This window comes from Oryx dammah, unplaced genomic scaffold (assembly GCF_014754425.2).
Source record: "Oryx dammah isolate SB20612 unplaced genomic scaffold, SCBI_Odam_1.1 HiC_scaffold_21, whole genome shotgun sequence".
Classification (NCBI taxonomy): Eukaryota; Metazoa; Chordata; class Mammalia; order Artiodactyla; family Bovidae; genus Oryx; species Oryx dammah.
The window spans coordinates 51,506,888-51,534,074 of record NW_024070205.1 but is presented as its reverse complement, the minus strand read 5'-3'; the positions used below and the strand labels follow the sequence as shown (position 1 = coordinate 51,534,074).

At 50.0% G+C, this 27,187-nt stretch overlaps 1 protein-coding gene, 1 long non-coding RNA gene and 1 other non-coding gene across 3 annotated transcripts; 1 reads left to right on the top strand and 2 right to left on the bottom strand.

The window, feature by feature from the left end:
* Positions 1-3,927: 3,927 nt before the first annotated feature.
* On the top strand, positions 3,928-4,000 carry TRNAR-UCU. The gene has a single exon. It is a non-coding gene; the product is annotated as a tRNA-Arg (tRNA).
* Positions 4,001-15,560: 11,560 nt separating this feature from the next.
* On the bottom strand, positions 15,561-20,953 carry LOC120880344. Its single transcript, XR_005725009.1, has 3 exons — positions 20,897-20,953; positions 20,482-20,576; positions 15,561-15,845 (listed from the first exon to the last, which is right to left on the bottom strand). It is a non-coding gene; the product is annotated as an uncharacterized LOC120880344 (long non-coding RNA).
* Positions 20,954-21,021: 68 nt separating this feature from the next.
* PYCR2 (pyrroline-5-carboxylate reductase 2) lies at positions 21,022-25,248 on the bottom strand. Its single transcript, XM_040263664.1, has 7 exons — positions 25,015-25,248; positions 24,501-24,571; positions 23,272-23,451; positions 22,956-23,177; positions 22,655-22,747; positions 22,309-22,472; positions 21,022-21,732 (listed from the first exon to the last, which is right to left on the bottom strand). The coding sequence occupies exons 1-7, from the start codon at positions 25,079-25,081 to the stop codon at positions 21,567-21,569; spliced, it is 963 nt and encodes a 320-aa protein (XP_040119598.1). The 5' UTR covers positions 25,082-25,248; the 3' UTR covers positions 21,022-21,566.
* Positions 25,249-27,187: the final 1,939 nt, after the last annotated feature.

Sequence of the window (27,187 nt, the reverse complement as noted above, 5' to 3'; positions counted from 1 at the left end):
GACCATGAAGCATGCTCCCTGACCAGGGATTAAACTCCTCCCCCCCCCGCCCCACCCCCCCCTCAACACGCACACATTGGAAGGGAGAGTCTTAACCACTGGACCACCAGGGAAGTCAGGACAAATCCAATCGTAAAAGGCCAGACTCTCCCCAGATCCTCAGCCGGAAGCCAGGCTCCTTCCTCTGCATGACAAAGATTACCCATGAGGGCTAACAGCCCATTGTAAGAAGCCTCCCAATCCACATTGGCTTTTTTCTGGCTGATTGCCCAATTATTTTATTTCCCCAGCAAAACTCTTGAACCTGTGTGGAATCCACATTCAGGAAAGGGGCCTGTGTTTGCAGAGGGATGACAGGTCTGGGGGATTTGCCCAGCGTCTGCCCCTACTGATCCCCTCGCCAGGTCCGCACTCAGTCAGACCCCTGTGTTAATGGTGTGTCATCATCTCTCTGACCCCAGGCCAGAAGGGCCCCGGGGGCTGACCTGCTGTTGCAAACAGCCTGAGGTCGTGGAAAGAACCTGCTGCTCTTTCCTCCTAAGTGATGTGGTCCAGCTTCCTGGCTTCCCTGGCTATCCAATCACTGATGGCTCTAGGCTCACACTTCTAGCCTGACCGCTTCGCTGAGTGCCAGAACCATATACCCAGCTACCCTTCCACCCCTACCTGTTCCCATCTCAGTAAATGGCTCCACCCTACACCCAGCTAGACCTCCAGACCTAGGGTTCATTCTTTTTTTTTTTTCTTTTTTAACAAGTGGCTTTATTTACTTTAACAAAGATTTATTTTTTGCTGCACAAGGCCTTTGTCGGTGCTCAGGGGCTTTCTCCAGCTGTGGCAAGCAGGGGCTCCTCTTTATTGCGGTGCTCAGTCTTCTCACTGCGGTGACTTCTCTTGCTGAGGACCACAGGCTCTAGGCATGCGGGCTTCAGTCGTTTCGGCTCGCGGGCTCTAGAGGGCTGGCTCAGTAGTTGTGGCCCACAGGCCTGGTTGCTTGGCGGCATGTGGGATCTTCCTGTGCCAGGAACTGAATCCATATCCCCTGCATTGGCAGGCAGATTCTTAGCCACTGGACCACCGGAGAAGCCCCTAAGGGTCCTTGTTGATTCCTATCTCACATCCTTCAGAGTCAGTTCCCAGGAAGCCCCATTGGTCTCACCTGCAAAGTAAATCTTGTTTGTGACCTTCCATCACTTACCTGGGTGACTGCCACTGCCCTCTCCCTGCTCCTGTTCCCCACCCCCATGCTGCTGCTGCTGCTGCTGCTAAGTCACTTCAGTCGTGACCACCTCTGTGCGACCCCATAGACGGCTTCCTACCAATGGGATTCTCCAGGCAAGAACACTGGAGTGGGTTGCCATTTCCTTCTCCAATGCATGAAAGTGAAAAGTGAAAGTGAAGTCGCTTAGTCGAGTCTGACTCTTAGTGACCTCATGGACTGCAGCCTTCCAGGCTCGTCCGTCAGTCAATAGTAATCACAGGCAAGGTTTAATCACATGAACTCTATCCATTAAAACCCTGCACGTGTGTGTGCTCAGTCGCTTCAGTCATGTCCAACTCTTTGGGACCCTATGGATTGCAACCCATCAGGCTCCTCTGTCCATGGAATACAAAAATTAACTATTTTATTTTATTTTTGATTATGCTGCATGGCTTACAGGATCTTAGTTCCCCAACCAGGGATCGAACACAGGGATGCCCCCTGTGTTGGAAGCACAGAGTGTTAACCACCAGCCTGCCAGAGAATTCCCAAAATCTTCCAAAAATTAACTCAAAATGGATCATAGGCCTAAAAATAAAACCCCAAACTATAAAACTCCTAGAAGATAACATAAAAGAAAATCCCAATGAACTTGAATTTGGCAGTGACGTTTTGGACACAGCAGCAAAGGCAAGATCCGTAAAAGAAAGAATTGATCAGCTGGACTTTATTAAAATGGAAAACTTTGGCTCTGCAACAGATCCTGTCAAGAGAACACCACCACAAGCTGCACAGTTTGGGTGAAAACATGTGCAAAAGAAACATCTAATAAAAGATTATTATTCAAACTATACAAAGATCCCTTCAGTCGTGTCCGACTCTGTACGACCCCATAGATGGCAGCCAACCAGGCTCCCCTGTCCCTGGGATTCTGCAGGCAAGAACACTGGAGTGGGTTGCCATTTCCTTCTCCAATGCGTGAAAGTGAAAAGTGAAAGTGAAGTCGCTCAGTCTTGTCCGACCCTCAGCGACCCCATGGACTGCAGCCTTCCAGGCTCCTCCGTCCATGGGATTTTCCCAGGCAAGAGTACTGGAGTGGGGTGCCATTGCCTTCTCCAACAAAGATCCCTTGAAACTCAATAATAAGAAAATGAACAATTTAAATTTAAAAATAGGCAAACACCTCACCAAAGAAGATAAACAGATGGCAAATAAGTATGTGAGAAGGTGTTCAGCATAATTTGTCATCAGAGAAGTGCAAATTAAATAAAAATGAAATACCATTACTCACCTATTAGAAGGGCTAAGATCTTGAACATCAAATACTAGGGAACACGTGGAGCAACAGGAATTCTTCATTGTTGGTGGGAATGCAAAATGGTACAGCCACTTTAGAAAATACTTTCTTTCAATAATAAACATACTTGTGCCATATGATCCAGCATTTGTGCTCCCTGGTATTTACCCAGAGAAGGTGAAAACTTCCGTCCACACAAGAGCTTGCACGTGGATGTTACAGCAGCTTTATTTATAATTGCCAGAGCTTGGAAGCAACCAAGATGCCCATCAATAGGTAAATGAATAAAATATGGTGCCTCCAGACAAATGGAACATTATTCAGCTTTTGAAAGAAATGAGCTATCGAGTCGTGAAAAGACACGAAGGAAACCTAAATGCGTATTACCAAATGAAAGAAGCCACTTTGAAAAAGCTACGTGCTATATGATTTTAGTATATGACATTCTGGGAAAGACAAACTATGGGGATAATATAAAGATCAGAGGTTGCCAGGGGTTGGTGGAGGGGGATGAGGAGAGAGCACAGAGGATTTCTAGGGCAGTGAAATTACTTGGTATGATACTCTAATGTCAGATATATGTCATTTCACATTTGTCTAAACCCACTGAATATAGACCAACAGAGGACCCTTATGTGAACTATGGACTTAAGCTGTTTATGATGTGTAAGTGTAGGTTTATCAGTATAACAAATGTACCCCCCTGGTGTGGGATGTTGATAAAAAGGAAGGCTGTGCGTGTTGGGGGTCAGGGAGGTATAAGGGAATTCTATGTTTTCCACTCAATTTTTGCTCTGAACCTAATACTAAAGTCTATTTCAAAAAACAAACCAGCAAACCCGCTTTGAATAAAATTAAAATTTCTTGCCATGTCATTAAAGCGTAGACTGACTGGAGCCAGCTTCACCTTCCCACCTCAGGTCCCACCACTGATCAGGTGCTCCCTAAGTCGAGCCACACGGGGCCGTCTTTCTGTCCCAAACTTGCCATGCTGGGTTTCACCTCAGGACCTTTGCACTAGCTGTTCCTTCTGCCTGCAAGGCTCTGCGTGCAGACCTCTGCAGGGTTAGCTATCATGCAGGACTTAGATCAGATAGCACCTCCTCAGAAGGGCCTTCTCTTAGATATTCATAGATATCTGTATAACCCTTCCTGTCTCTTACAGCCACTATCTCTTATCGCTCTGGCTTATTTCCTTCTTGGCACTTAGTACTATCTATAGTTACTTTCTTCATCCATTTGCTTAACTCTTTATTAACTCTTTATGACTGTTTCCAAGTTAGAATGTAGATTCTAGGAGCTCAGTGACCTTGTCTACCATTTACTGCTGCGTGCCTGTTCTGAGAACAATGTCCAGCCCTCCTACTGGGTGCTCCAATACTTACTGGATGAATGAGTTAATTTTAAAAAATAAAGAGTTTTACGGACTTCCCTGGTGGTCCAGTGGTTAAGACTCTGTGCTTCTAACACAGAGGGCACAGGTTCGATCCCTGGTCAGGGAACTGAGATCCCACATGCCATGCCATGAAGTCAAAAAACATTGTGGGGGTTAGCTATGCAAGTTTCTCTGGATCTCAGTTTCGCTGTAAAATGAGGGAGATAGACCAGAATTGTCTTCCAGCTCCAAAACACCAGAAGAGAAAACAAGGGTGGACTGGGCTTCTCCCTGGACAAATGGCCACCAGTGTAAAATGCTGTCAGAATCCTGCCAATGCTGGTCTCCCCAGGACCAGGAAGGGCTGACTGTTTCCCAGCTGTGGGCCTCTGCCCAGAGGCCCTCTGAGCACCAGGCCCATGCCCATGGGCAGGACTGTTCCTCGAGCAGCAAGCCCAGGTGCTGACAGGGAAGTTTTCACACCTGTCTGCGCTCAGCTCCAGTGAGGAACGGGGCACCAGCTCCACACAGCAGACCCAGCTGGTTCTACGCTGCAGGGCTGACTCAACCCTTGTAGGATGTGTCTGGTGAGGTGGTGGACCTGACTGCTCCTCGAGAAAATAAGCTCTTAATCTAAGTGTTTGGTCTTCCAGGGCCAAAAGGGCTCTGGCCACCCCAGACCTCCCTGCCCCTCTCCAAGGCATCTCCTGATAGGCAGGTACCCTGTGCCTCTTGTAGGGGCCTCGCTCGGTGAGGGAGACAGCATCAGGGGCTTGGCCTCCCTCAGCCCCAGGGCAGCAGATCCTACAGAAACCAGCAGGTGCTACAGTCTGGGAGCGCCCAGGGCCCAAGATGGTGGTGGGCTGGGGGCAGGGCCTGGCGTGCAGCGCAGCCCAGGGACACCCCAGGGGCAGGAGTCTGGAGACCTGGCTTTGACCCAACTCTGTCACCAGCTCATAACAAGACGCCTCTGCACTCTGGGCCTGACGGACAGATCTGCTGGAATTTCAAAGCTAAGTATCTGTTGGGCTTCCCTGGTGGCTCAGTGGCACAGAATCCACCTGACCTGAGGACAGTCTTGGGGGCAGGTGGATTCTTCATTGAGTTGGTGACAGAGTCGGGTCAAAGCCAGGTGTTCACCCAACTGGGGAAGGAGAGAGTGAGATGAATTCAGAGAGTAGCAATGAGACATATACACTGTGCATGCTAAGTCGCTTCAGTCGTGTCTGACTCTTTGTGACCTGATGGACTATGGCCCATCAGAATCCTCATGAGATTCTCCAGGCAAGAATACTGGAGTGGGTTGCCGTGTCCTTCTCCATGGGATCTTTCCAACCAGGGATCAAACTCCTGTCTCTGGCATCTCCTGATTGGCAGGTGAGTTGTTGTTTTTTTTCCTTTTAACCACTAACACCACTTGGGAAGCCCAAAATGTACATTATCATATGTAAAACAGATAGCCAGTGGGATTTGCTGTATGACTCACAGGGTTCAAGTCGGTGCTCCCTCAGAACCTAGAGGGGTGGGATGGGGTGTGTGTGTGTGTGTGTGTGTGTGTGTGTGTGTGTGTGTATGTGTGTGTGTTAATTGTTCAGTCATGTCTGACTCTTTGGGACCCCATGGACTGTAGCCCGCCAGGCTCCTCTGTTCATAGGACTTAGCTGGCAAGATTCCTGGAGTGGGTTGCCGTTTCCTTCTCAGGGGATCATCCCGGCCCAGGGATCAAATCTGTGTCTCCTGCAAGTTTCCGTGGATTCTTTACCATTTGAACCACCGGGTGGGGTGGGGTGGGGGACATATGTATATTTATGGCTGATTCATATTGTTGTATGACAGAAACCAATACAATATTGTAAAGCAATTATCCTCCAATTAAAAATAAATAAAATTTTCAAAGAAAATAGCTGTAACTCACAATGTTAACAGGTTAATTAAATGATTTAAAGGTTAATAAAGAAGTTATTCATTGTTCCAAAAAAGAAAAAGAATCCATCTGCTAATCAAACAAGGGTTTGCTCCCTGCTCCAGGAAGGTTCCGCATGCCATGGAGCAACTCAGCTCAGGTGCCACAACAACCGAGCCTACACTCTAGAGCCCAAGAGCCACGAGCACTGAAGCCTGAGTGCCCTGCAGCCTGTGCTGCACAAGAGAAGCCACTGCAATGAGAAGGCTGTGCACTGCAGCTGGAGAGGAGCCCTGGTCTCCACAGTAGCGAAAAGCCTGCACAGCTACGAAGACCTAGCACAACCAAAAATAAAGAAAGAAAATTAAAGGAAATTTGTTTAAAAAATCAGTATCTGTTCCCAACTTTTAAAGCAAGAAACCCGCAGTGGGCACAGGGAAAGGAGGAGGGTCAAGCTCCAATGGGGAGCTTTGAGAGGAGGGTCCCTCCCACCCTGAGGCAAGGCCCCGTCCTTCTGCACTGCCCGGGACCCAATGGCACAGATCATGCAATGGGGCTGGGGGGCTCCATTCACTGAGGCAGGGGAGGAATAAGACCACGCAGGTGGGGAATGTAGGGGAAGAGAGTGGACTGAGTCCATTTGAGACGTCAAGGGGAAGCCCAGAGGCAACAACCAGTCACCTGCTGGAGGTCAGGTGTGGGCTCCTTGGCCATAGGCAGGAGCAGCAGAAGAGGAGAGTGGCCAGGCGGTTGCTTGGAAGGACAAGGGCTATGCCGAACACAGGGGCCAAGGGCAAATTCTGGGAAATAACTAGTGGCTAAGGGTGTGGGAGAAGGAGGAAGCCAGCAGACGGGTCAGAAAAGCGCTGGTAGAGAAGCAAGAGACACCCCCACCGCCACCCCTGACTCCAGAGAGCCACAGGCTTGTGGAGAGGGAGGTGAGGAGAAGACGTTCGTGCGGCTGTGCTCCGTCACTCAGTTGTGTCTGACTCTGCGACCGCATGGACTATAGCTTGCCAGGCTCCTCTGTGCCTGGGATTTCCCAGGCAAGAATGCTGGAGCAACAGTAAAAGATGAAAGCCCAGAAATGGAGGAGAGGTCAGAGCCCTGCAAAGCTGTGCAGGTACAGCATGAAGGGCTGTTCAGGTTTTATAGGGTTTTAGGGATGGAAGGGACCTGAGAGGAACCTTTGGTCCATCCCCTCACTTCATGGGCTTCCCAGGTGGCGCTGGTGGTAAAGAACCCGCCTGCCAAAGCAGGAGACCTAAGAGACGTGGGTTTGATCCCTGGGTCAAGAAGATCCCCTGGAGGAGGCCATGGCAACCCACTCCAGTATTCTTGCCCAGAGAATCCCTTGGACAGAGGAACCTGACTGGCTACAGTCCATAGGGATACACAGAGTTCAACACGACTGAAGCAACTTGGCACGCACGCACGCACGCACGCACGCACGCACTTCACTTCACAGATCAGGAAGCCAGGGCCTGAGGAGGTGGGTGTCCCCAGCCTGGTCACAGGATCCCCACTATCCCCAAGCTCCAGGCCCCAGTGAGCCCCTCCCTCACCCCATGTTCAGGAGGTGCAGTGGGCCCCAAAGGCTTTCCTTCAGGAGAACAAAAATCAAATCAAACAGGACACTATGTCTGGCTCAGTCTGGGAGGCTCTGCTGCCTCGGCTCTGTAATTAAAAATGAAATAACCTGTGAGCGAGGCAGGAGCTGGTCCCCAGGGCTGCCATGGGACCAGCCTCTCATTTCTCACATGGAGCTTTGACTCCACCCAGGGCCTCCCGAAGGATGGAGGCCGTGCAGGTGGTTGGAGGCTCACCTCAAATCAAGGCACCAGGTGGAAGCACCCCCAGTGCCTGTGTGTGGGTCAGCGTTGACAAAGGTTGGCCCGGGAGCTGGGTTTTGCGGCTTGAACGCAAACCAAGGGAACCTGAGAGGGCGAGTGGACTCAGCACAAGCCTGTGCTGTGTGATCCTGGGCAGCCCAGGACCCTCTCTGGACAATGAGCGATTAGACCTGTATAATCTTCACGTCCCTCCAGAGACTGCTTCTCAACCATGGCTGTCTCCTTCAGATGGGAATCATCCCAGATGTGCCTCTATTTTATTTCCACTCCATTGTACTGTTTCCCCTAAGAAGATCCTGAGATGTGTTAGTTCAGTGTCAGCAGCAGTTGAGTAAAACAAAAGCACCATCGGGGTAAGCATGTGTGTGTGTGTGAGTGTGTGCATGGGTGTGCAATCCCCTTTCTGACCACAGCCTGACCAAGGGCAGGACCTCAGACTCTGTAATTTCACTACCACCATAGAGCAGCTCGTGGTTCCAGGAAAACATGTTCTTCTTTTTTTTTTTTTTAGCATGTTTTAGTGGGAAAACTGGTTGCTCCTGCCAGGTGGCCCTGAGGTCCCCAGAATGTGTTCAATAAGAGGACCAGGGTCCCTCAGGCTCCACATGGGAGCAGTTAGAGATAGACTCCAGACATGGACAGGATGGGGAAAGAAAAGAAACCAAACTGGGCCCTTTGGAAGTGGCTCACACGCCATCTCTGGGTTGGGCTGGTGTTCCAGGTCCTGTGGTCAGTGGCTCAGTGGCTCAGTGATGCTCAGACCACCTTTGCCCCAGGCTTGGGCTCGGCCTGAGCCAGACTATGCGCTGATGGGGGTGGACACACCTGGCGAGAGCCTGCTTCCCTGTTGCCTGGCTCTGCAGCTGTCATGCCACCAGGGGAGTGGTCAGAGCAGCAGGCACCCCTTCCCACAGCTCTGGGGAGTGGCCTTTACCCCCTCTAATGAAGATACCACAGCCCCTACTGGTGATGAGCAGAAGTGCCTCCATGACTGCACTGACCTTTTGTCTGAAGCAGGTCTGACTGATGCTTTAGCAGCTGGAGGTGGCCGCTCCAGCCACTTTCTCCTCCTCTTGAGCACTCCCCCATTTCCCAGAGTTCTGCGTTCAGGCACATAGCCCCCATCACCCTGGTGCCCTCTTCTGGATTACATGGAGCCTCCCATCATTTGCCAGCCTCAGGGCTTCTGCTTAATCCTTGTCCTACAAGCTGCCACTGTGCTACCAGAACACCCTCTCCCGCCTCCCAGGCTCAGCCCTTGAATCTCCACGACCCCCGCACTCTGCTTGTGGTGGGCTGAATTGTGCACGCAAATTCACACACTCGAGCCCTCACTCCCAGCGCCTCAGAATGTGACTATGTTTGGAGATAGGTTCTTTGAACAGGGAATTATGCTGAAATGAAGCCATTAGCATGGCCCCAATCCAACCTGACGGGTGTCCTTATAAGAAGGGAAAGTATTGGGTTGGCCAAAAAGTTCCTTTGATTTTAAAGTAAAAATAAAAGACACATTTTTCACTTTTCACCAAGAACTTTATTGAACAACTATTCACTATTATGTTCCACCTACCTTCTGCCATTTTTCAGGCAACTTCATAATTCCATCTTCTAAAAAAACATTTTATCTTTCTGAGCAAACAACTGTTCCAAGTGCCTTTTAAAGTATTCCAGGGAATTGAAATTTTTTTCTATTAAGAGAATTTTGTAAAGACCAAAATAAATGGAAATTGGAAGGTGCAGTGTATGGTGAGTATGGCAGATGAATCAGAACTTTCCAGATAAGCTGTAACAGATTTTGCCTGGTCATCAAAGAACGTGAGGTCTTGTGCTATCCTGATGGGAGATCATGCTTTTTCTGTTGACTGATTTCTTTCTGTTGACTGCTGCTTTCAGTTGGCCTAATTGGGAGCAGTACTAGTTGGAAGTAATCATTTGGTTTTCTAGAAGGAGCTCATAATAGAGGGCTCCCTTGGCAATCCCACCATATATACAACATCATCTTCTCTGGATGAAGACTGGTCTTTGGTGTGGTTGGTGGTGATTCATTTTGCTTGCCCTATGATCTCTTATATTCCACATTGTTATACAGTATCCACTTTTTGATTACCCATCACAATTTGTTTAAAAATGGAATATTTTCACTACGTTTAAGTAGAGATTCACACACAGAAATATGGTCAAAAAGGTTTCTTTCGCTTACGTGGAACCCAAACATCAAAGTGATTGACGTAACCAAGCTGGTGCAACTGATTTTCAACACTTGATTTGGGTATTTTGAGTACATCAGCTATCTCCTGCATCATATAACATTGTTGTTCTCAATGTCTCAATTGCATCGTTATCAACTTTAACTGGTCTACCAGTGATGCATCCTCCAGCAAGAAATCTCTAGTACAAAATTTCATAAACCCCTGTTGACACATTCAGTCAGTCAAAGGACCTTCTCCATACACTGCACAAATCTTTTTTTGCATTTCAGTTGCATTTTTACCTTTCTTGAAATAATAAAGCATAATATGCTGAAAATGTTGTTTTTTTTTTTCTTCCATTTTCAATATTAAAATGGCTACACAAAAACTCCAGAGAAAGCAATGGCACCCCACTCCAGTACTCTTGCCTGGAAAATCCCATGGACGGAGGAGCCTGGTGGGCTGCAGTCCATGGGGTCGGGAAGAGTCAGATGTGACTGAGCGACTTCACTTTCACTTTTCACTTTCATGCATTGGAGAAGGAAATGGCAACCCAACTCCAGTGTTCTTGCCTGGAGACTCCCAGGGACGGGGGAGCCTGGTGGGCTGCCGACTATGGGGTCGCACAAAGTCAGACACAACTGAAGCAACTTAGCAGCAGTCAATTTTTTTGACTCACCAATTTTTTTTTAATGCATGCTGGTAGGACTACTGTCACAATACAATGTTACAAAATTGTTTCAAATGAAGTTAAAGACAACCAAGTGCTACTAGGGGCTTCCCAGGTGGCGCTAGTGGTAAAGAACCAGTTTGCCAGTACAGTTTGCCAATAGACATAAGAGACGCAGGTTCAATCCCTGGGTCAGGAAGATCCCCCTGGAGAAGGGCATGGCAACCCACCCAGTGTTCTTGCCTGGAGAATCCCATGGACAGAGGCACCTGACGGGCTACAGACCATGGGGGTCGCAAAGGGTCGGACATGACTGAAGCGATTTAGCATGCACACAAGCGCTATTACAGACATCTTACAAGAAAAGAATGAACAAACATTTTAGCCAACTCCATAGGACACAGATGCAGAGAGGCCCTGTGAGACACAGCATGAAGGCAAAGGTCTACCTGCCTAGAAAGAAACAGACCTTGATGACACCGCAAACGAGAGCTTCCAGCCTCCAGAATTATGACAATGAACATCTGTTGCTTAAGCCATCCAGCCTGCCGTGGTTAGTTAGAGTGGGCCTAGCAAGCTAATATTTTGCTTTTCCCACACAGATGCCCACAAAGTTCCAATTCTGTTTAGCTCTAATGTATGGCACTGGGTTGCAAATCCACATCTGGTTCTAGAAGCTTCTTCTGAGGTTGCTCTTCAGAGGTCTCCACGTCATCCTTGACTCACCCCAAGTAGAACTCCTGACAGCAGAGAGGGGTGAACACAGGCTCTGGCCTCTACTGCAGCCCCGGGGCAAACGGGTGAGCCTCGATTTCCTCCTTGTAAAAGCGGGGATCAGCACTCAACAGAGGTGCATGCAATCATCTGGGAAGAATTGTGTAAAGGCCTGGCCCTGGGTTTGACCCTTACGTGGGACCCAACACATGGCAGCTGTCGTTTTTATTATTTCTCTTAAACCTGACCCAGTTTTTCCCAGGTCAGTTCCTAGAGCCACCAAGCCGGGAGTCTTGGAGGGGCCTCCACACCTGCTCCCGCCACAGGCCTCCCCCACTCCTGAAGCTGACCTATGTTTGCTTCATTAGCTCAACAATCCTTATCCAGCACCTACTAAACAACAGCTCATTGAACAGGCAGCCTGGAGGAAGCCTGTGGGCGGGAAGGAGCTTCAGCTTATCTGCAGGTTCATTAAACAAATTGATTTTTAAACAATCAGCTACTGGAGAAGGGGGTGTGTTGAGGGAAGTAAGAGAGGGATCCTTAAGCCGGTGGATCACCCTCTTCAGCTGGCCTCTCGTCTTTTCCCCAGAGAGAGGCAAGACTCAAGTTACAGTTCCCCGAGGCTTCCGGAATCTCCTTTCTTTAGCAAAAATAGACCCGATCACTTCCTGCTTAAAATATCCCGGGCTGCTCCTGCTTTCAGTGCACCCGCGTCTACACAGAGCAGTGCGTAGACGGTCTCCCACCTACCGTCCAGCCCCGCATCCTTCACACTTGCTAAGCGAGAGTCGCTGGGCCTCTGTCCACCTCCAGACCTGGACACAGGCATGCTTGTCACCCCGGTGTCGCTCCTTAGTCCGCCTTTGCTCGTAGCCACCGCTTTCTGTCTGGAGAACTCCTGTTATCCTTCAAAAGCCATCGCCAGCATCCCTTCCTTCCTCCAGATTTCCAAACACCTCTCTGCTCCCAGGGTGCTTCACTGCCCCCATCAGAGCATTTATCACCTTGTAATCTGGAGTTTGTGGTGATCTCTTTGTGTCCATTTCCCTACTAGATCAGGAACCCCATCAGGGGAGGAAGAGACCAGGTCTGATAAGATTTGCTGCCCCAGGGCTGGGCACACAGTGGTGCCCCTGATGAGCAGACTGAATAAATGAATGAGAGAATAAAAGCAGGTGGTTTGAATTAAGCCAGGTGCCTTTTATGCATCCTCCCATTGAATCCTCACTCAGCTGAGGAAGCACAAGGTACCAGGAGAGCCAGCTACCCTCTCTGCCCTGAGTGGCTTGGGATTCTGACACCAAACCACAGAGTCCCGTACCTGAACAATTTGCATTTTCTGTGTCCATAATAAGCTCTAAATGAACATACATTGACTGGTCATCATGCAGGTATTCTCCTCTGGTCTTCATCTTTTCTCTGGTCTATCTCCATGGATACCTGGGAATGTTGGCTGTGACCACAGTCAGCTCAATTCAACAGCTGTTTCTTAAGTTCTGGGCAGTGGCTCCCACACTGCTGAGGCTTGGAATTGCTGATTCTGAGGTTTTAAGTTGGAGATGAGGATCTGCCACATTTACAGAAGTGGAAAAGACAAGGAGAAGCCATTTCCAGTGGTGGAGATGAGGTGAGCACAAACTGTGAGGGGCATATGGGTAAGGATAGGTCTGGAACCCAGATTTTTCGAGAGTCAAGGGTAATAAGATTGGAAATGGAAATGCTAGTTTCCTCTACATTTCCCTTAGTTAAAAAAAAGGCAGGTAACAGGCTGGTTTGAGAACCAGGTCTGGAGCCAGTGGTGCCCAGGGAACAGGGGCCATGTGCACACCCGGGCCTGAGCTCCACCAGGCCCTGGCTCTGGATCTGCCCTGCTTAACTTCCCTGAGTTTCAGATTCCTGCACGATTGTAGTAAAAATAACAGCAACCTCCAGTCATTAGCGCTCACCTCCTGCCAGACACCAAGCCCAGCCCTTTATCTCATCTAATCCTCATCTCAACCCTCCAAGGTGAGGACAGTTATCATCCTTATGCAGCAAATAGGAGCCTGGAAAGTAAGTAACTTGCCCAAGGCCGCAGGACCACTGAGTAATCTGACTCTCAAAGCCACTTTTTTCTCCCCAGTTTTATTGAGATATAATTGACATAGAGCACTGCATAAGTTTAAGGTGAACAATATAATGATTTGACTTACATACATCATGAAATGGGCTTCACAGGTGGCACAGAGGTAAAGAATCCACCTGCTGATGCAGGAGATGCAAGAAATGCTGGTTCAATCCCTGGGCCAAGAAGATCCCCTGAAGCAGGAAACAGCAACCTGCTCCAGTATTATCGCCTGAAAAAATTCCATGGACAGAGGAGCCTGGCAGTCTACAGCCCGTGGGATCCCAATGAGTTGGACATGACTGAGCGGCTGAGCACAGCACACACCATGAAATGGGCTTAGTGAACACCCATCATCTCATAAGCTATTAAAGAAATAGGGAAACATTTTCCCCTTGTGATGATAACTCTGAGGACTCTCTTAATGTTCATTTCTAATGGTACAGCAGTGTTACTTACCTTCATCATGTTGTACACTACATCCCCTATTGTTCAGTCGCTAAGTCGTTTCCGGCTCTTTGTGACCCCATGACCTGCAGCACGCTAGGCTTCCCTGTTCTTCACCATCTCCCAGAGTTTGCTCAAACTCATGTCCATTGAGTCAATGATGCTATCCAACCATCTCATCCTCTGTCATCTCCTTCTTCTCTTGCCCTCAATTTTCTCCAGCATTATGGTATTTCCAATGAGTTGGCTTTTTACATCAGGCAGCCAAGTATTTATTCAAGGCTTCTTCTTGAGCAAGACTGCTGTGTATGGTGTGTATTGACTGAGATGACCTCTGAGAAGCCTGCATCCTGGGGCCCTTGAGAAAGTGCCTGGGACGCCCAGGGGAGGAACCCAGGTGTAGGCATCCAGGTTTCTCGCTTTTCCCACCAGAGAAGATGATGCTGAGGGGAAGAGGGCTAAGGCCTGCCCAGCAGAAGATGCAAGTGCTTCCCTCTGTACCAATACTAAGCTGCTTTGTTACATGAATACATGAAATCATATACTGCAGCCAGCACACAACACACCAAGCTGAATCCGTGCCTCTGACCTGTTTTTCCCCAGGGCACAGGCGCTCCGGCTTTTACAGCAGGAATCACACAGCCTGGGTGCTCAGCGGCTGGCGCCTGGCACCCTCTAGTGGCGCGCTGGGGTGCCTTTCCTCGGCAGCTGAGTGGTCGGGACGGGTCTGGGCAGCCAGGACACGCTTCCTCCTGGGCCTGCCTTGTAAAGGGTATCTTTAGGAGCCACCTACCTACTGTTGCTGAGAATCCGTCTGTAAAATGAGTGGGGGAAAACTGGAAAGAGGACTTGGAATCCAATAGCTGCAATTCTGGCCTCGGCTCCCCTGGTGGCCTTAGCTCTTCCTGTTTGAGATGGGGGTGCCCATACCCTCCCCACCTGCCTCCCAAGATCCTGTGAGAATCCTATTGGACGTGATGGGTGACAGCACCTTGCCAGCTCAATAGCACCACTAACAAGCAAAGTAGTGTGTTCATAAGAGAAGTACGAACAGAGTGGGGTCCAGGAGGCTAAGGACCCGTGAAGGGCTGGGAGCAGGGGAAGGAGATGGGGCAGAAGAGCCCAGGGGACAGGAGGCACCTGCAGGACAGGAGGTGGTGTGAACAGGGGGTGGGGCGGGGGCTTCAGAGGACAGGCCCACGTGTGTTGGGCAAGGGGAGTCTTCTGGGGGAGAGGTGAGCAATGGCCTTGGAAAAGGAAGCCATAAATAACTAATTTCTCATTTCCTTTCTCTTAATTCAAAAGGACAATTATATTAGTTTCCATACTAAAATGAAAAATTAAAATGTTTTCTTCTCTGAGTGGGTCTCCCAATGGTTTAATACCCTCAAAACAAGATCCGCATCCCCAGTGAAGGCTGTAATGAGGCCAGTCCTGACCCTGCTGTGTTCTGGGTTCCCTTCCCAGGCACCTGCCAGGGACCCCTGCACTTTATCCCCTGCCTGCATCCCTACCCAGCCTAGTTTTCCGGTCATTCCTTGTGTTCCGGCAAGAAGACCCCTCATTCAGGTCAGTCAGTGAGGGCAGCTGTGCCCGCCTGAGGCAGGACAGTTCAGTGTTTCAGAAAAAGGATCTTGGTTTCTAGCATCCAGGCTTTTCCCTTCATTGACTTCGTTCCTACCAGCTCTAAACCTCAGTGTTCCCATAAGTAAGATGGGGAAATAGTGACTACATCATAATTATTCATTTAAAGATTAAATGAGATCACATGTAATGCACATATAATATAGTGCCTGGCACTTAGGAAGAAAATATGTTAGTTTATTAAGGAAGTTTCTGTTTTAGGTTATAAATAAAATGCTGCTTGACAAGAAATGTTGGCCAGGCTTCCCTTCTCAGGAAAGGGGAAACCTTGCTTTGTGGGGCTGCAGAAAGGGGCAGGTGGTGGGGAGAGGAGGACGTTGTGGGTGAGAGGTGGGGGGCGGGACACAGACCTCCGGGTCAGGGCAATGCTGTCATCTGCCAAGGTGCCACCGGGCTGCGCTGTGACTCAGGCTTCACGAAGGCTTTACCCGAAGCAGAGACCACCCTGGGAGAAGCGCAGACCATTAGTGTTGTTTTTCCATTTTAATGGATAATAATCAATTGAAATCAAAGCAGATGAATGATTCACATGAGGTCATCTGGCCAGTGAAGATTAGAACCCAGACCTTTGATTCAGGGTGACCGGTAACTGAGAGGTGCAGAGGTTTCTCAGCACCTCCAGGTCACCGCTACTGACGTATCTCGATTGAAAGGAAGTCTCTGATGTCTCATCAAAAGTATTGCTGCTGCAGCCCTCCGAGTGCATTTCTGGTTTTATCTTCAAGGAAGAGCGTTTATCCATGTAGAAAGTGTGTTAGTCATGCCTGACTCTTTGCGACCCCGTGGACTGTAGCCTGCCAGGCTCCTCTGTCCATGGAGTTCTCCAGCAAGAATACTGGAGTGGGTTGCCATTCCCTTCTCCAGGGAATCTTCCCGACCCAGGGATCAAACCAATGTCACTTGAGTCTCCCGTATTGCAGGAGGACTCTTTACCGTCTAAGCCACCAGAGAAGTCCTATTGAAAACTGTTAGGAAATTGATTTCCATTTCTGTCCCTTTTTACTTAAATATTCCTGAGGTGCTTCCCTCTTACCTAAAGGACTCCAAAGCCATATGAAATGGCTGATACCTTTGAGGTGTCCTTATGCTGAAAAAGCTCTCAGGTAGCCCTGGGGGAGGGACAGGGTGCACTAACTGAGGTGCCCTCAAGACAGAGTGGCGAGGATAGAAATTCACTGTGTCCCTCACATCCAAGCCAATCAAGCATGAGCAGAGCATCTCACAAGTGCTCAGTAAACACTCACTGATTGAATAAGAGGAAGTGGTAACTCAACAAACAGTGGATTACCGGATCCAAAGACAGGCTGTGAGCTGCATGGGGCTTTCACCTCAGTAAACCAGATGCCTCAGGAGGCACAGCAAGAAATAGCCCAAACTGACATTTAAAATATATATATATATATAAAATTGAAGTACAGTTGACTTACAGTGTTTTAGGTGCACAGAAAGGTGATTCAGTTATACATACACATGTATATTATTTAAAAAAATTATTTTCCATTGTAAGTTATTACAAGATACTGACTATAGTTCCCTGTGCTATACAGCCGAAACTGACATTTAAGCAGGAGAGATGTCATTCATTCATTCATGACTGCAGGCATGCATTCAGCTGCGTTTACTGGGTGTCAACCACCAGGACCAGGAGGGATGGTCTACAGCCCATCCCGCCCCCGACTGCTGGATGCACCCAGACTGGTAGGGGAACCAGACAGGAAAACAGATGATTTATCACGCGACGGACGTGGTATCATTAGAGAGGAGTCAGAGGTTTCATAGGAGCCTAGAGCCAGGCTCCAGCCCATCCTGAGGGCTCATGACCCAGGTGGGCTAAGGTGGAAGAAAGAGACTGATGTCCAGAAGACCCATCTGTCTACCTTTGCCAAGGAGGGCATGCTCGTGCCCAGAGTGTTCCTGGATACAGTTCAAGACAAAAGTGGGGCACTCTGGTAGTGCCAGCCCTGACTGACCACCTCGGGGAGATGTGTCATGCTAGGGTACTGCACAGCCGGGGCAGCCTGGCAGCCCCTGAAGGTTTGCAGGATGTATTTGGTGACTAGGTGACACCTTCATATGATTCCTAAATCAGTACAGTACAAAAAGGATTATAATGAGATATCTTACTCCCGCACCTGCCCCCATCTGCCTCTTTCCCTCTGTCCCCCAATACCCCTCTTCTTGGTGTCTTGTGTAGCCTTTGAGGTTTCCTCACCCAATTTTGTATCCCTTTCATTTTTTAAATTTATTTATCTATTTGGCTGCACCAGTCTTATTTGCAGCATGCAAACTCTTAGTTATGGCACACGGGATCTAATTCCCTGAACAGGGATCAAATCCAGGCTCCTGCATTGGGAGCTCAGAGGCTTAGCCACTGGGCCACCAGCAAAGTTCCCTCCCCATCTCTTACATAAAGGGAGCACACCATCCACTCTGGGTTGGACCTTGAAAAGAGGTGCATTTTATTTTCAGAACACTCCTGATCTCACATTGACACGATTTCCATTCTGCCTATGTTCTGATTTATTGGTGAAAGTAAGCACAAGTCAAGGCTTTAAGAACTTAGTTAGATACACAGGAAGGCCTGTCTACACCACGGGAACACTGAGGGAAGAGGCCCAGTCAGGCTCTCCTGTGTGCCTCCCCAGAGTTGCTTAGTAACTGACAGCCACATGGGAACAAGGATGAAGGAGGGTATGTTTGTGTCCCACAAACGGCCTGCCTGTGGGGATTGGTGAAAACATTTTTCAGTCTTTCAACCATGGAAATCCTGCCTGCTTATTGTAAGCAACAATCTAAAGGAAAATAAAGAAAGAAATTAAGCAAGAAAGTAACCTCAATCCCACTTCCCCAAAGTAACTATTGCTAACATCTGGGCCAGAGGTTCATGCCCCCATTTCACAGGAGAGCAAAACTGAGGCAAGAGATGCGGGAATGCTTGGGGGTTGGTGTCCTGAGAGAAGCCAGTTATGAAATGGGGGTTGCACCTGCTCTAGGCCCGGCTGCTTCCAGAGTTTAGCTGGGGGAACAGAGAGGGCTTGGTGCGGACAGAGGGTTGGTTGGCCCCTTCCTCACTCTACCTGTGTCTGTGCTGCCTTTTCCTCTGCCTTCTCGTGTTTTCCACTTCTCCTCCCTGTGTCCACATCTGTCCTCAGCCCTTGTGCAATTCAGAACAAGAACTGAGTCTCACTGACTAGGGCACACCCTGGCCTCGCAGGGCACTCAGCACAGACGTCGTTCAGCATGCTTCTTGAAAGGCTGCGCTGACCTCCAACACCAGCTCTTACTCCTAAAAGGCTTGCAGGGGGCATCTGGGTGTTCTCCTGGTGGCTCAGGCCACACGCTCCAGACCTTCTGGCCAGGGTGTCCACTGGGAGCTGCCGGCCCCTGGCTCTGCCTGCCTGCATCTCCCGTCCCTGGCTGGTCAGCCCTGTAAGAAGGCGGGCAGCTGAGGCGGCAGGCCTGAGGCCCTGTGGAAAGGTGACCGGAACTGTTTCCCTAGAGAGGCCCTCTTTACTCATGCCCTGGAGGACTGGGGCCGCAGCCATCCTGGGTGAAACCTAGTCCTGACCGTACATACCTGGTCAAAGATCAGAAGCAAAGGGCAGGGGGTTCCTGAGCAGGTGAGGACTCATCTGAGCCAGGTGGACTCATACCAAGGAATGACTGGGGCCTGGCAGTTAGGAGGTCCTCAGTAAATGTATGTTGGTAGATTTAGGCCTGGGAAGGGGGTGACCCTGCAGGGGGTGGAGGAGATGAGGGGACAGTATCCTGTCACCTAAGATAGCTTGTCAGCAGGCTTGGTGTAGAAAGGACAGAATTTGGTACCAGACATAGATTTGAGTCCTGGTACCACTTCCTAGCTAATTAAACTAGGGAAACATATTTCCTTTTTTTTTAAGCTTTACGAAGTATAACTTACATACCGTAAAATTCACCACCCTAAGTGTACAATTTGACAACGATGTACAGGTTTGTGCAACCATCGCCATAATCTGATTTTGCGTGCATTCTTAGTAGTTCGGTGTCTGACCCTTTGCGATCCCATGGACTGTAGCCCTCCAGGCTCATGGGATTTCCCAGGCAAGAATACTGGAGTGGGTTGCCATGCTCTCCTCCAGGGGATCTTTCCCACCCAGGGATCGAACCTGTGTCTCCTGCATTGGCAGGCGGATTCTTTACCACTGAGCCACCTGGGAAGGCCTGTAGCATGTTTATTTCCCATTTATTATTGAATAATACCCATTGTGTGTATTACACATTTTATCCTTTCATCAGTTTTCCAATATTTGGGTTATTTTCGATTCTTGGCTATTTTGAGTAATGCTGCCATAATATCCATGTGCAAGTTTTTGTGGGAATACATTTTCTTCTCTCAGATTGGTACCTACAAGTGGAATTGCCTGGCCACTGTTTAACTTTTTGAGAAACTACCAAACTGTCTTCCAAAGTTGCTGCACCATTTTACATCCCTACCAGAGATAAACAAGAGTTCTAACTTCTCCATATCCCTGACAACATTCGTCATTATCCTTTTTAATGAAGCACCACACTAGTGGGTGTGAAGTGGTATCTCACCGGGCTTTGACTGAAAATGGCAAACCACTCCTGTATGCTTGTCTGGAGATTCTATGGACAGAGGAGTATGGCGGGCTACAGTCCGTGGGGTCACAGAGTTGAGCATGACTGAGCAATTAACACTTGACTTTCATAACTAATGGTATTGAGCATCTCTTCATGCACTTATTTGCCATATGTAAATCTTCTTTGGTGAAATATCTATTAACATCTTTAGGGACCCCTTATGTAACCTTTTACTCTTAAAAAACAGTCTAGAGCCTAAAGCCATGAAACTTTATGTAGAGGGTTTGCAAAGGGGCTGCTGTACAATGAGGCGCTTAAAGATGAGTTTTCAGTATTGTCGTACTTGTCACTTTGGCCCCATGGGCTCACAGGTTTGGAGTTGGAGCCCAGCTGTCCTCCCTCTTCACTGGAGGGCAAAATGTGAGCTCCACCAGCACCAGGGTCCACATGTTCTAGATGTTTCTACTGAGCCATTCCACACGGTCTCATTTCATACTCACCAGAACCTTCTGATGAAGGATAACCTCTGTATTTACAGGGATGAAATCTGTGGTCAGAGATACTCAGTAACTTCTCCATGGTCACCTAGTTAAAACTGGTAGAAATTAAGACGTGAACTCAGAGCTGCTGCTGAAGCCAAAGCCACAGGCCGGTGCTGCTGGAGAAGAGCACCAGGCACACAGCCTGCACAGGGAAACCGCAGGACTGACCAGCAACTCAACTGGGCTAAGTTGCTTATCCCCTCTAGGCCTCAGTACCTTCCATAAAGTGAGGAAGAGAATAGTTCCTTCCTCTGAGGGCACTTGTCTGGATCTGATGCAGTGCTTGGCCCACTGCAAGGCAGGTAGCTTCCTCCTCTGTCTGGGACACTCCCCGCTTCCCAAGCCCACAAAGTGGGAATGAGCATTGGCCCACCTGACCCTAGGGGCTGGGCTGGAGCAGAGTGTCATTACAGCTGTCAGGGCTGAAGCCAGGAACACCTGGCAAGGGCCTCGAGTTCTCTAAAATAATGATTTGAGATTAAGCATAAGAAAAGCAAGGTAATAAAAAATAAAACTTTATTAAAGCAGCCAAACTTAGCAACATTGAACAACACATTTTCAATGGTACACCTATGAAGCAAGAGTTAAATATAACACAGTCTAAGATGTGCATTTCTGATTGTGATAAGTCTAAGTCACTCATTTCTTTTCCTTTTACCTATTCAAGAAGTCCTGGACACGTTTCGTACACCTTGACTCAGCAACAAGCTGACCCTGCTGTGGGCTCCAGTGGGAGGACCTCAGTTGAAGGAGTCATCCACTGAAGGTCTCCAGGCCTGCCTATGCAGCTGGGGCTCTGAACGAAGTCCCAGCCTCCCTCTCCTCCAACTGTGTGAGGTCTGCAGAGCTGCATCTCATTTCCAGCCACCCCTTCATAGCTTCTTCTAACACGAGACAGGAGGGGAAACCAGCGCTGCTGGGTCTAACAGACGGAAGGAGGTTTAGCATGAGGACCTGAAGCTGACTGAACCTCTATCAGCTCGCCCTGCATGGCCCCCACAGCCGAGGGCTCTGGACACAGGGGAGGGCAGACCCAGGCTGCCTTAGTCCTTCTTGCCTCCTGGGACTGGGTTTCTCGTGAGGAGCTTCCCTGAGCTAGCTGGGGTCAGTGTGGTCACTGTGGGGGATTCCAGCTTCACTCTGTCCAGGAGGGTCTTCTTGAGGGCAGCTGGGGAGATCTTCTCTTGGTCAGCCATGGACTGCAGCTCTCTGCAGGCAAAACCCCAAGAGGCTGAGGAGCTAGAGCTAGATACACAAGCTCTCCCCATCCACTTAAGCCCAACCATTGTTGACTGGATACCACCCGAACTTAGAACCCCAAACCAAACACTCCCCTAAGCTTCTCAGAAGTGCTATTTAACTAAGTATGGCTTACTACACGGATGCAGAGCTTCAAGTGTTATCTGTGATCAGCCAGGGAGAGAGAGAGTGGGGGAAAAGAAAAAAATCACAGAATTGGGGGTCAGAGACTTGAAGTCTAATCCTACCTCCATCACTTACTAGCTGTTTGACTTTGGAAAAGTTTGACTTTGGGAAAGCTGTTATCTATAAACCTCAACTTCCTCATCTGGAAATCAAAGCTAAACCTCAGTTATCAGAACTGTGTAAGAATTACACGAAGTAAGGCCTGCAAACCCTTAAGCTAACAGTCTAATAAGTGGGTTAACAGAGCACAGACTCCGGCACTGCTAATGGGACTACAGAAGGCAGATTCTTAAGACACTGACAGCCCACATGGGGCTGGCTCCAAGTGGAGGGCCTGGGCGGAAAAGGAGAGCAACCCACCGTGTTCGGATACAGGAGGCCTCAACCGCGTTGATGAGCAGGGAGCGGAAGCCCCCGCTCTCGAGGAAGTGCAGGGCGTGGATGGTGGCACCCCCGGGGGAGCACACATTGTCCTTGAGCTGGCCGGGATGCTGCTCTGAGTCCAGCAGCATCTTGGCAGCTCCCTAGGGCAGGAAGGGCCATTAGAGGAGAAAACTGCTGGTGCCCCTTGGGATGAGCTTCTCCACACTCCTCCCAAGTCCCTATCCCAGCTTCCCCACCAAGCCCTGCCCTGGCTCAGAGAGCCCTAAGAATCCCATCCGATCCCCACACCGGGGTCCAGAACACACAGGGAGAAGATACTAACCAGCAAGGCCTGGGCCCCCAGTCGGACAGCCAGGCGCCGCGGCAGGCCCATCTTCACCCCACCATCAGCCAACGCGTCCAGGGCCATGAACGCCTGTGAAGACACTCACTGAGCCCCGGGGCTACAGGTACTCGGGGGTAGGCGTTAGGGTCTTTTCCTGACGACTAGCTCCAAGGGTCAACCTCCTCCACCAGAGAGCCTCGCCCAAGTGGTGGGCAACACCCCCAGCCCAGGCTTGCCTGCCAGCCCATCTTGCATCCCAGGGTCCCCAGAGGGCTGAGTGAGTATATGAGGGTCTCACATAGGCAGGTCCGCTGCCGCTGAGCCCTGTGACAGCGTCGATCAGGTCCTCCTCCACCTCCGTGCAGAAGCCCACGCTGCTCATGAGCTGCTCCAGGAGCTGCCCGTCCTCCACCAGGGCGTGGGTGCCCGTGGCATACACTGTCGCGCCCTCCCGCACCAACACAGGTGTATTGGTCATGCAGCGGATTACCTTGGGTGCCGGCTGGAACGCCATCAGCTTCTAGGGTGAAGGCAGAGGGCCGAGTGAACTGCCACTCCCATCAGCACCCACCCCCTCCTCCCATCAACAGGGGCAACAAGGCTGAGATGGACACCTTTTCCACAGAGCTGATGGTGACGCCAGCCGCACAGGACACCACGATGTGCCTGGCCTGGACGTCGGCCCCGATTTCGTCCAGGATGAAGGGGATGATGTGTGGCTTCACGGCCAGGAATAGGACGTCACTGTGCCTGACCGTCTCCTTGTTGCTCCGGGTCAGGTTCACACCCATCTTCTGCAGGAGGAGACCACCAGGCTCACACCGTGTGGCAGCCTCACGAGCCCTGGCCCTCTCCAGGAGCAGCTGAACCCCTCCAAGCTCACGTAGCCAAGGACAGCCTGGAATTCCCTACCCTGTTCCCCTCAGAGTTTGCCCCTACTCCCATTGCCTCGAAGTTTTCCAGTGTTGCTACTGGGCAAGTGAGTGCTGGACATGGACAAGCTTCCCCATGGCAAACAGGAAATCATTGTCCCCCATCCCCACCAGTTCTCTGGCACCCAAGGCACCCCTCTGCCAGGTAAGACATCTCCATGGATGAAAAGTGGCACAGGTAAAGGGAAAGGTGAAATGCTGGTGCCCAATGGTCAGAAGCAGGGCTATATCCAAACCCTGGACACTTGTTCATCAGGGTGCCTGGTCTCTGTGTGGTCCAGGGGTGTAGTTGAGGACACACCTCTAAGACATCACACTAAGAAACAAGGCCCTCTAGTGATGGCAACACCTGCCATCCCAGGCCCAGACACTGCCTGTTACTTGCCTCCTGCCTCTCCCACACTGCTCAGGTTTTGGGTGAAGACTTGGGATAATCTTTGTTCAGAAAGAGGAAAAACTAACTTGCCAGGTTCTTTCCCAACATGCTCATTTACGCCTCAGAATAGCTCAGCAAAGTGACTACTGTGGGCTTCATTTTATAAATGTGGAAACTGAGGCTAAGAGCAGCTAAATACCTTAACTGATAAGCTAAGTACCTCAGCTAAGGACCTTAACTGAGCTAGTGGATGAAGCAAAGTGAATATTTTATTGGGTACATACTATGTGCTAGGTGCTTTCCACACATCAAAACCTCAACTAACCTTCTAATCACCCCAGTGTCTGTATTGGAACCCAAGTCGGTCTGCCTGGCTACTCGCACCACCCTGAGCTGCCCCAGGAAAGATGGAGGATAGTGATGCTCCTGCTGGGGCGGTCAGCACCGGCCACGGAACAGCACAGGGATTCAGCTCATCAGGCCACCCTTCTCCTGGGTCTCCGCCCCGTTCCCCAAACCCTCATACCCCACCTACCCTGAGAGCGGACACCGTGGGCAGGTCCATTTCCGGGGAGCTGGCTATTATTTTGTGAGCCGACAGGATGCCTACAGAAGACAGGGCTTTTCGACTGGGGATCATGGCCCACCCGGTTCCCATGTTTTCCCTGGGAGAGCAGAGTCAAAACCCACGCAACTCCGACCGTTGTGGAGACGGTCGCTGGTGCACCCCTGCCCCTTAATCCCTTATTAGGGATTTATGAATCCTTAATTCTACAATGAGGAAGACCCGGGTTCGATCCCTGGGTCGGGAAGATCCGCTGGAGAAGGAAATGGCAATCCACTCCAGTACTATTGCCTGGAAAATCCCATGAACAGAGAAGCCTGGTAGGCTACAGTCCATGGGGTCGCAAAGAGTCGGACACGACTGAGCAACTTCACTTAACTCCAAGTTCCCCTTTGCTCATTCCTTCACTTTAGTGCGGCGGAGGGCGGTCAAAAACTAAGCTGGGGACCTTCCGCGCCCCTGCCTCCCGCCTTCAGGCGCTTACCTGCGGCCGTGAAGCCCCGCGCCAAGGCGCATGCCAGCTGGCCGGCGCCGATAAAACCCACGCTCATGGTTATCCGGGCTCCCCGTCTGCCCGGCCGCCGCAGGAGTCCGCTCAGAGGGGCCCTGAGAAAAACGTGGAAAAGCGAGAGCGTAGCGGGCCCGGCGACAAGGAGCCTGATCCGAGGAAACGCTCGCAGCTTCCGGCCGCTATTCCACAACCCCGCCTCTCTCACGCTCACCCACCACGCCGCAGGGTTAAACGGCCCCGCCCTGCCAGGGGGACCAATCCGCGGCCGGGACGGGGCCGTGTGCCCGCCTTCTGACACGGGATTTGTGGGCGGAAGCTCTGTCCCAGCGCGCGAAGCCCGGATCTCCGCGTCGCGGACGCCCCCGCCCTGGGTGTCACCTGAGCCCCGCCCCCACGTGCGAGCGGAGATCGCCGCTGGCACCCCGGCACGACCCTAGGCTGAGGCCGGCGGCGAGGTCTGGCTTATATTATTTCTGGTGCTGGCCGTCAGCCGCCTTTCGAAGGCTAGAGAAACTCTCCAGGTTGCTGATTTGAGGGGACGAATGTGACGCTCCTGGTGGGGCGGTAGACTGGAGCGTGGAGGCCCGTGGGCTACAAGTCAGGCTTCTCGGTGCACCCGGGGATTATCGAGGTTGGAGCTGGGAGTTCCCCGGCTACCGCCCGCACCCTCTCGGCGCGCGCCGGGAAGGCGGTGGGGAAGCCGCGGTTATTTACTTGAACTTACATGGTTTACGCGATTGGTCTTAACTAGGATTGCAAACAGAATCAGTTCCTCTGTTTAGGAAATGATGGGCTCCTTCAGTTCTGTCGCTCAGTCGTGTCCGACTCTTTGCGACCCCATGAATTGCAGCACGCCAGGCCTCCCTGTCCATCATCAACTCCCGGAGTTCACTCAAGCTCACATCCATCGAATCGGTGATAACATCCAGCCATCTCATCCTCTGTCGTCCCCTTCTCCTCCTGCCCCCAATCCCTCCCAGCATCAGAGTCTTTTCCAATGAGTCAACTCTTCGCATGAGGTGGCCAAAGTACTGGAGTTTCAGCTTTAGCACAGTCCTTCCAAAGAACACCCAGGACTGATCTCCTTCAGAATGGACTGGTTGGATCTCCTTGCAGTCCAAGGGACTCTCAAGAGTCTTCTCCAACACCACAGTTCAAAAGCATCAACTCTTCGGCACTCAGCTTTCTTCACAGTCCAACTCTCACATCCATACGTGACCACTGGAAAAACCATAGCCTTGACTAGATGGACCTTTGTTGGCAAAGTAATGTCTCTGCTTTTGAATATGCTATCTAGGTTGGTCATAACTTTCATTCCAAGGCTCCTTAGGCCCTGACTAAGGTATCCTCCGACCATGCTACTTGCTTTCAAAAGCTTCACAAATGTGATATTTACTTTTTCATCACTAGTAAATTTAAGAGAATTGTTGCTTTTGAACTGTGGTGTTGAAGAAGACTCTTGAGAGTCCCTTGGACTGCAAGGAGATCCAGCCAGTCCATCCTAAAGGAAATCAGTCCTGAATATTCATTGGAAGGACTGATGCTGAAGCTGAAATTCTAATACTTTGGCCACCTGATGCAAAGAACTGCCTCACTGGTAACTTTCTCTGATTAGCAAATAATACATGCATTTGGAAAATACAAAAAATAAATGTAAGAAGTCAAAATCACCCACAGTCATACTTCCTAAGGATCGTTTCTTGCAGGCATTTTTGGTATATTTCCTTACACATTATTTTCTGTGCATACACACCTTTTCCATCATTGGAAATAAATGATACACATATGGTTTTGAAATTTTTATGCTAGATATACAATAAATATTTTCCAAAGTTACTGGAAAGTTATTTAAAATAAGATTTTGGTGACTACTTAGTATTCCATTATACAGACGCCCAGTCACTCAGATTTTATTTTCTTATGATGACCTTGCTGACTAAAGATCCATTTTGTTTGTGCAGTGGCCCCTGCTGTGGCGCTCATGACCATTATGTTTGATGCCTGTGAATTTCCTTTGGAAGCAAGTGTTTATATGTATAACAACAAGTAACAAGTGAAAGTCACTCAGTTGTGTCCAACTCTGTGACCCCATGGACCACACAGTCCATGGAATTCTCCAGGCCAGAATACTGGAGTGGATAGCTAT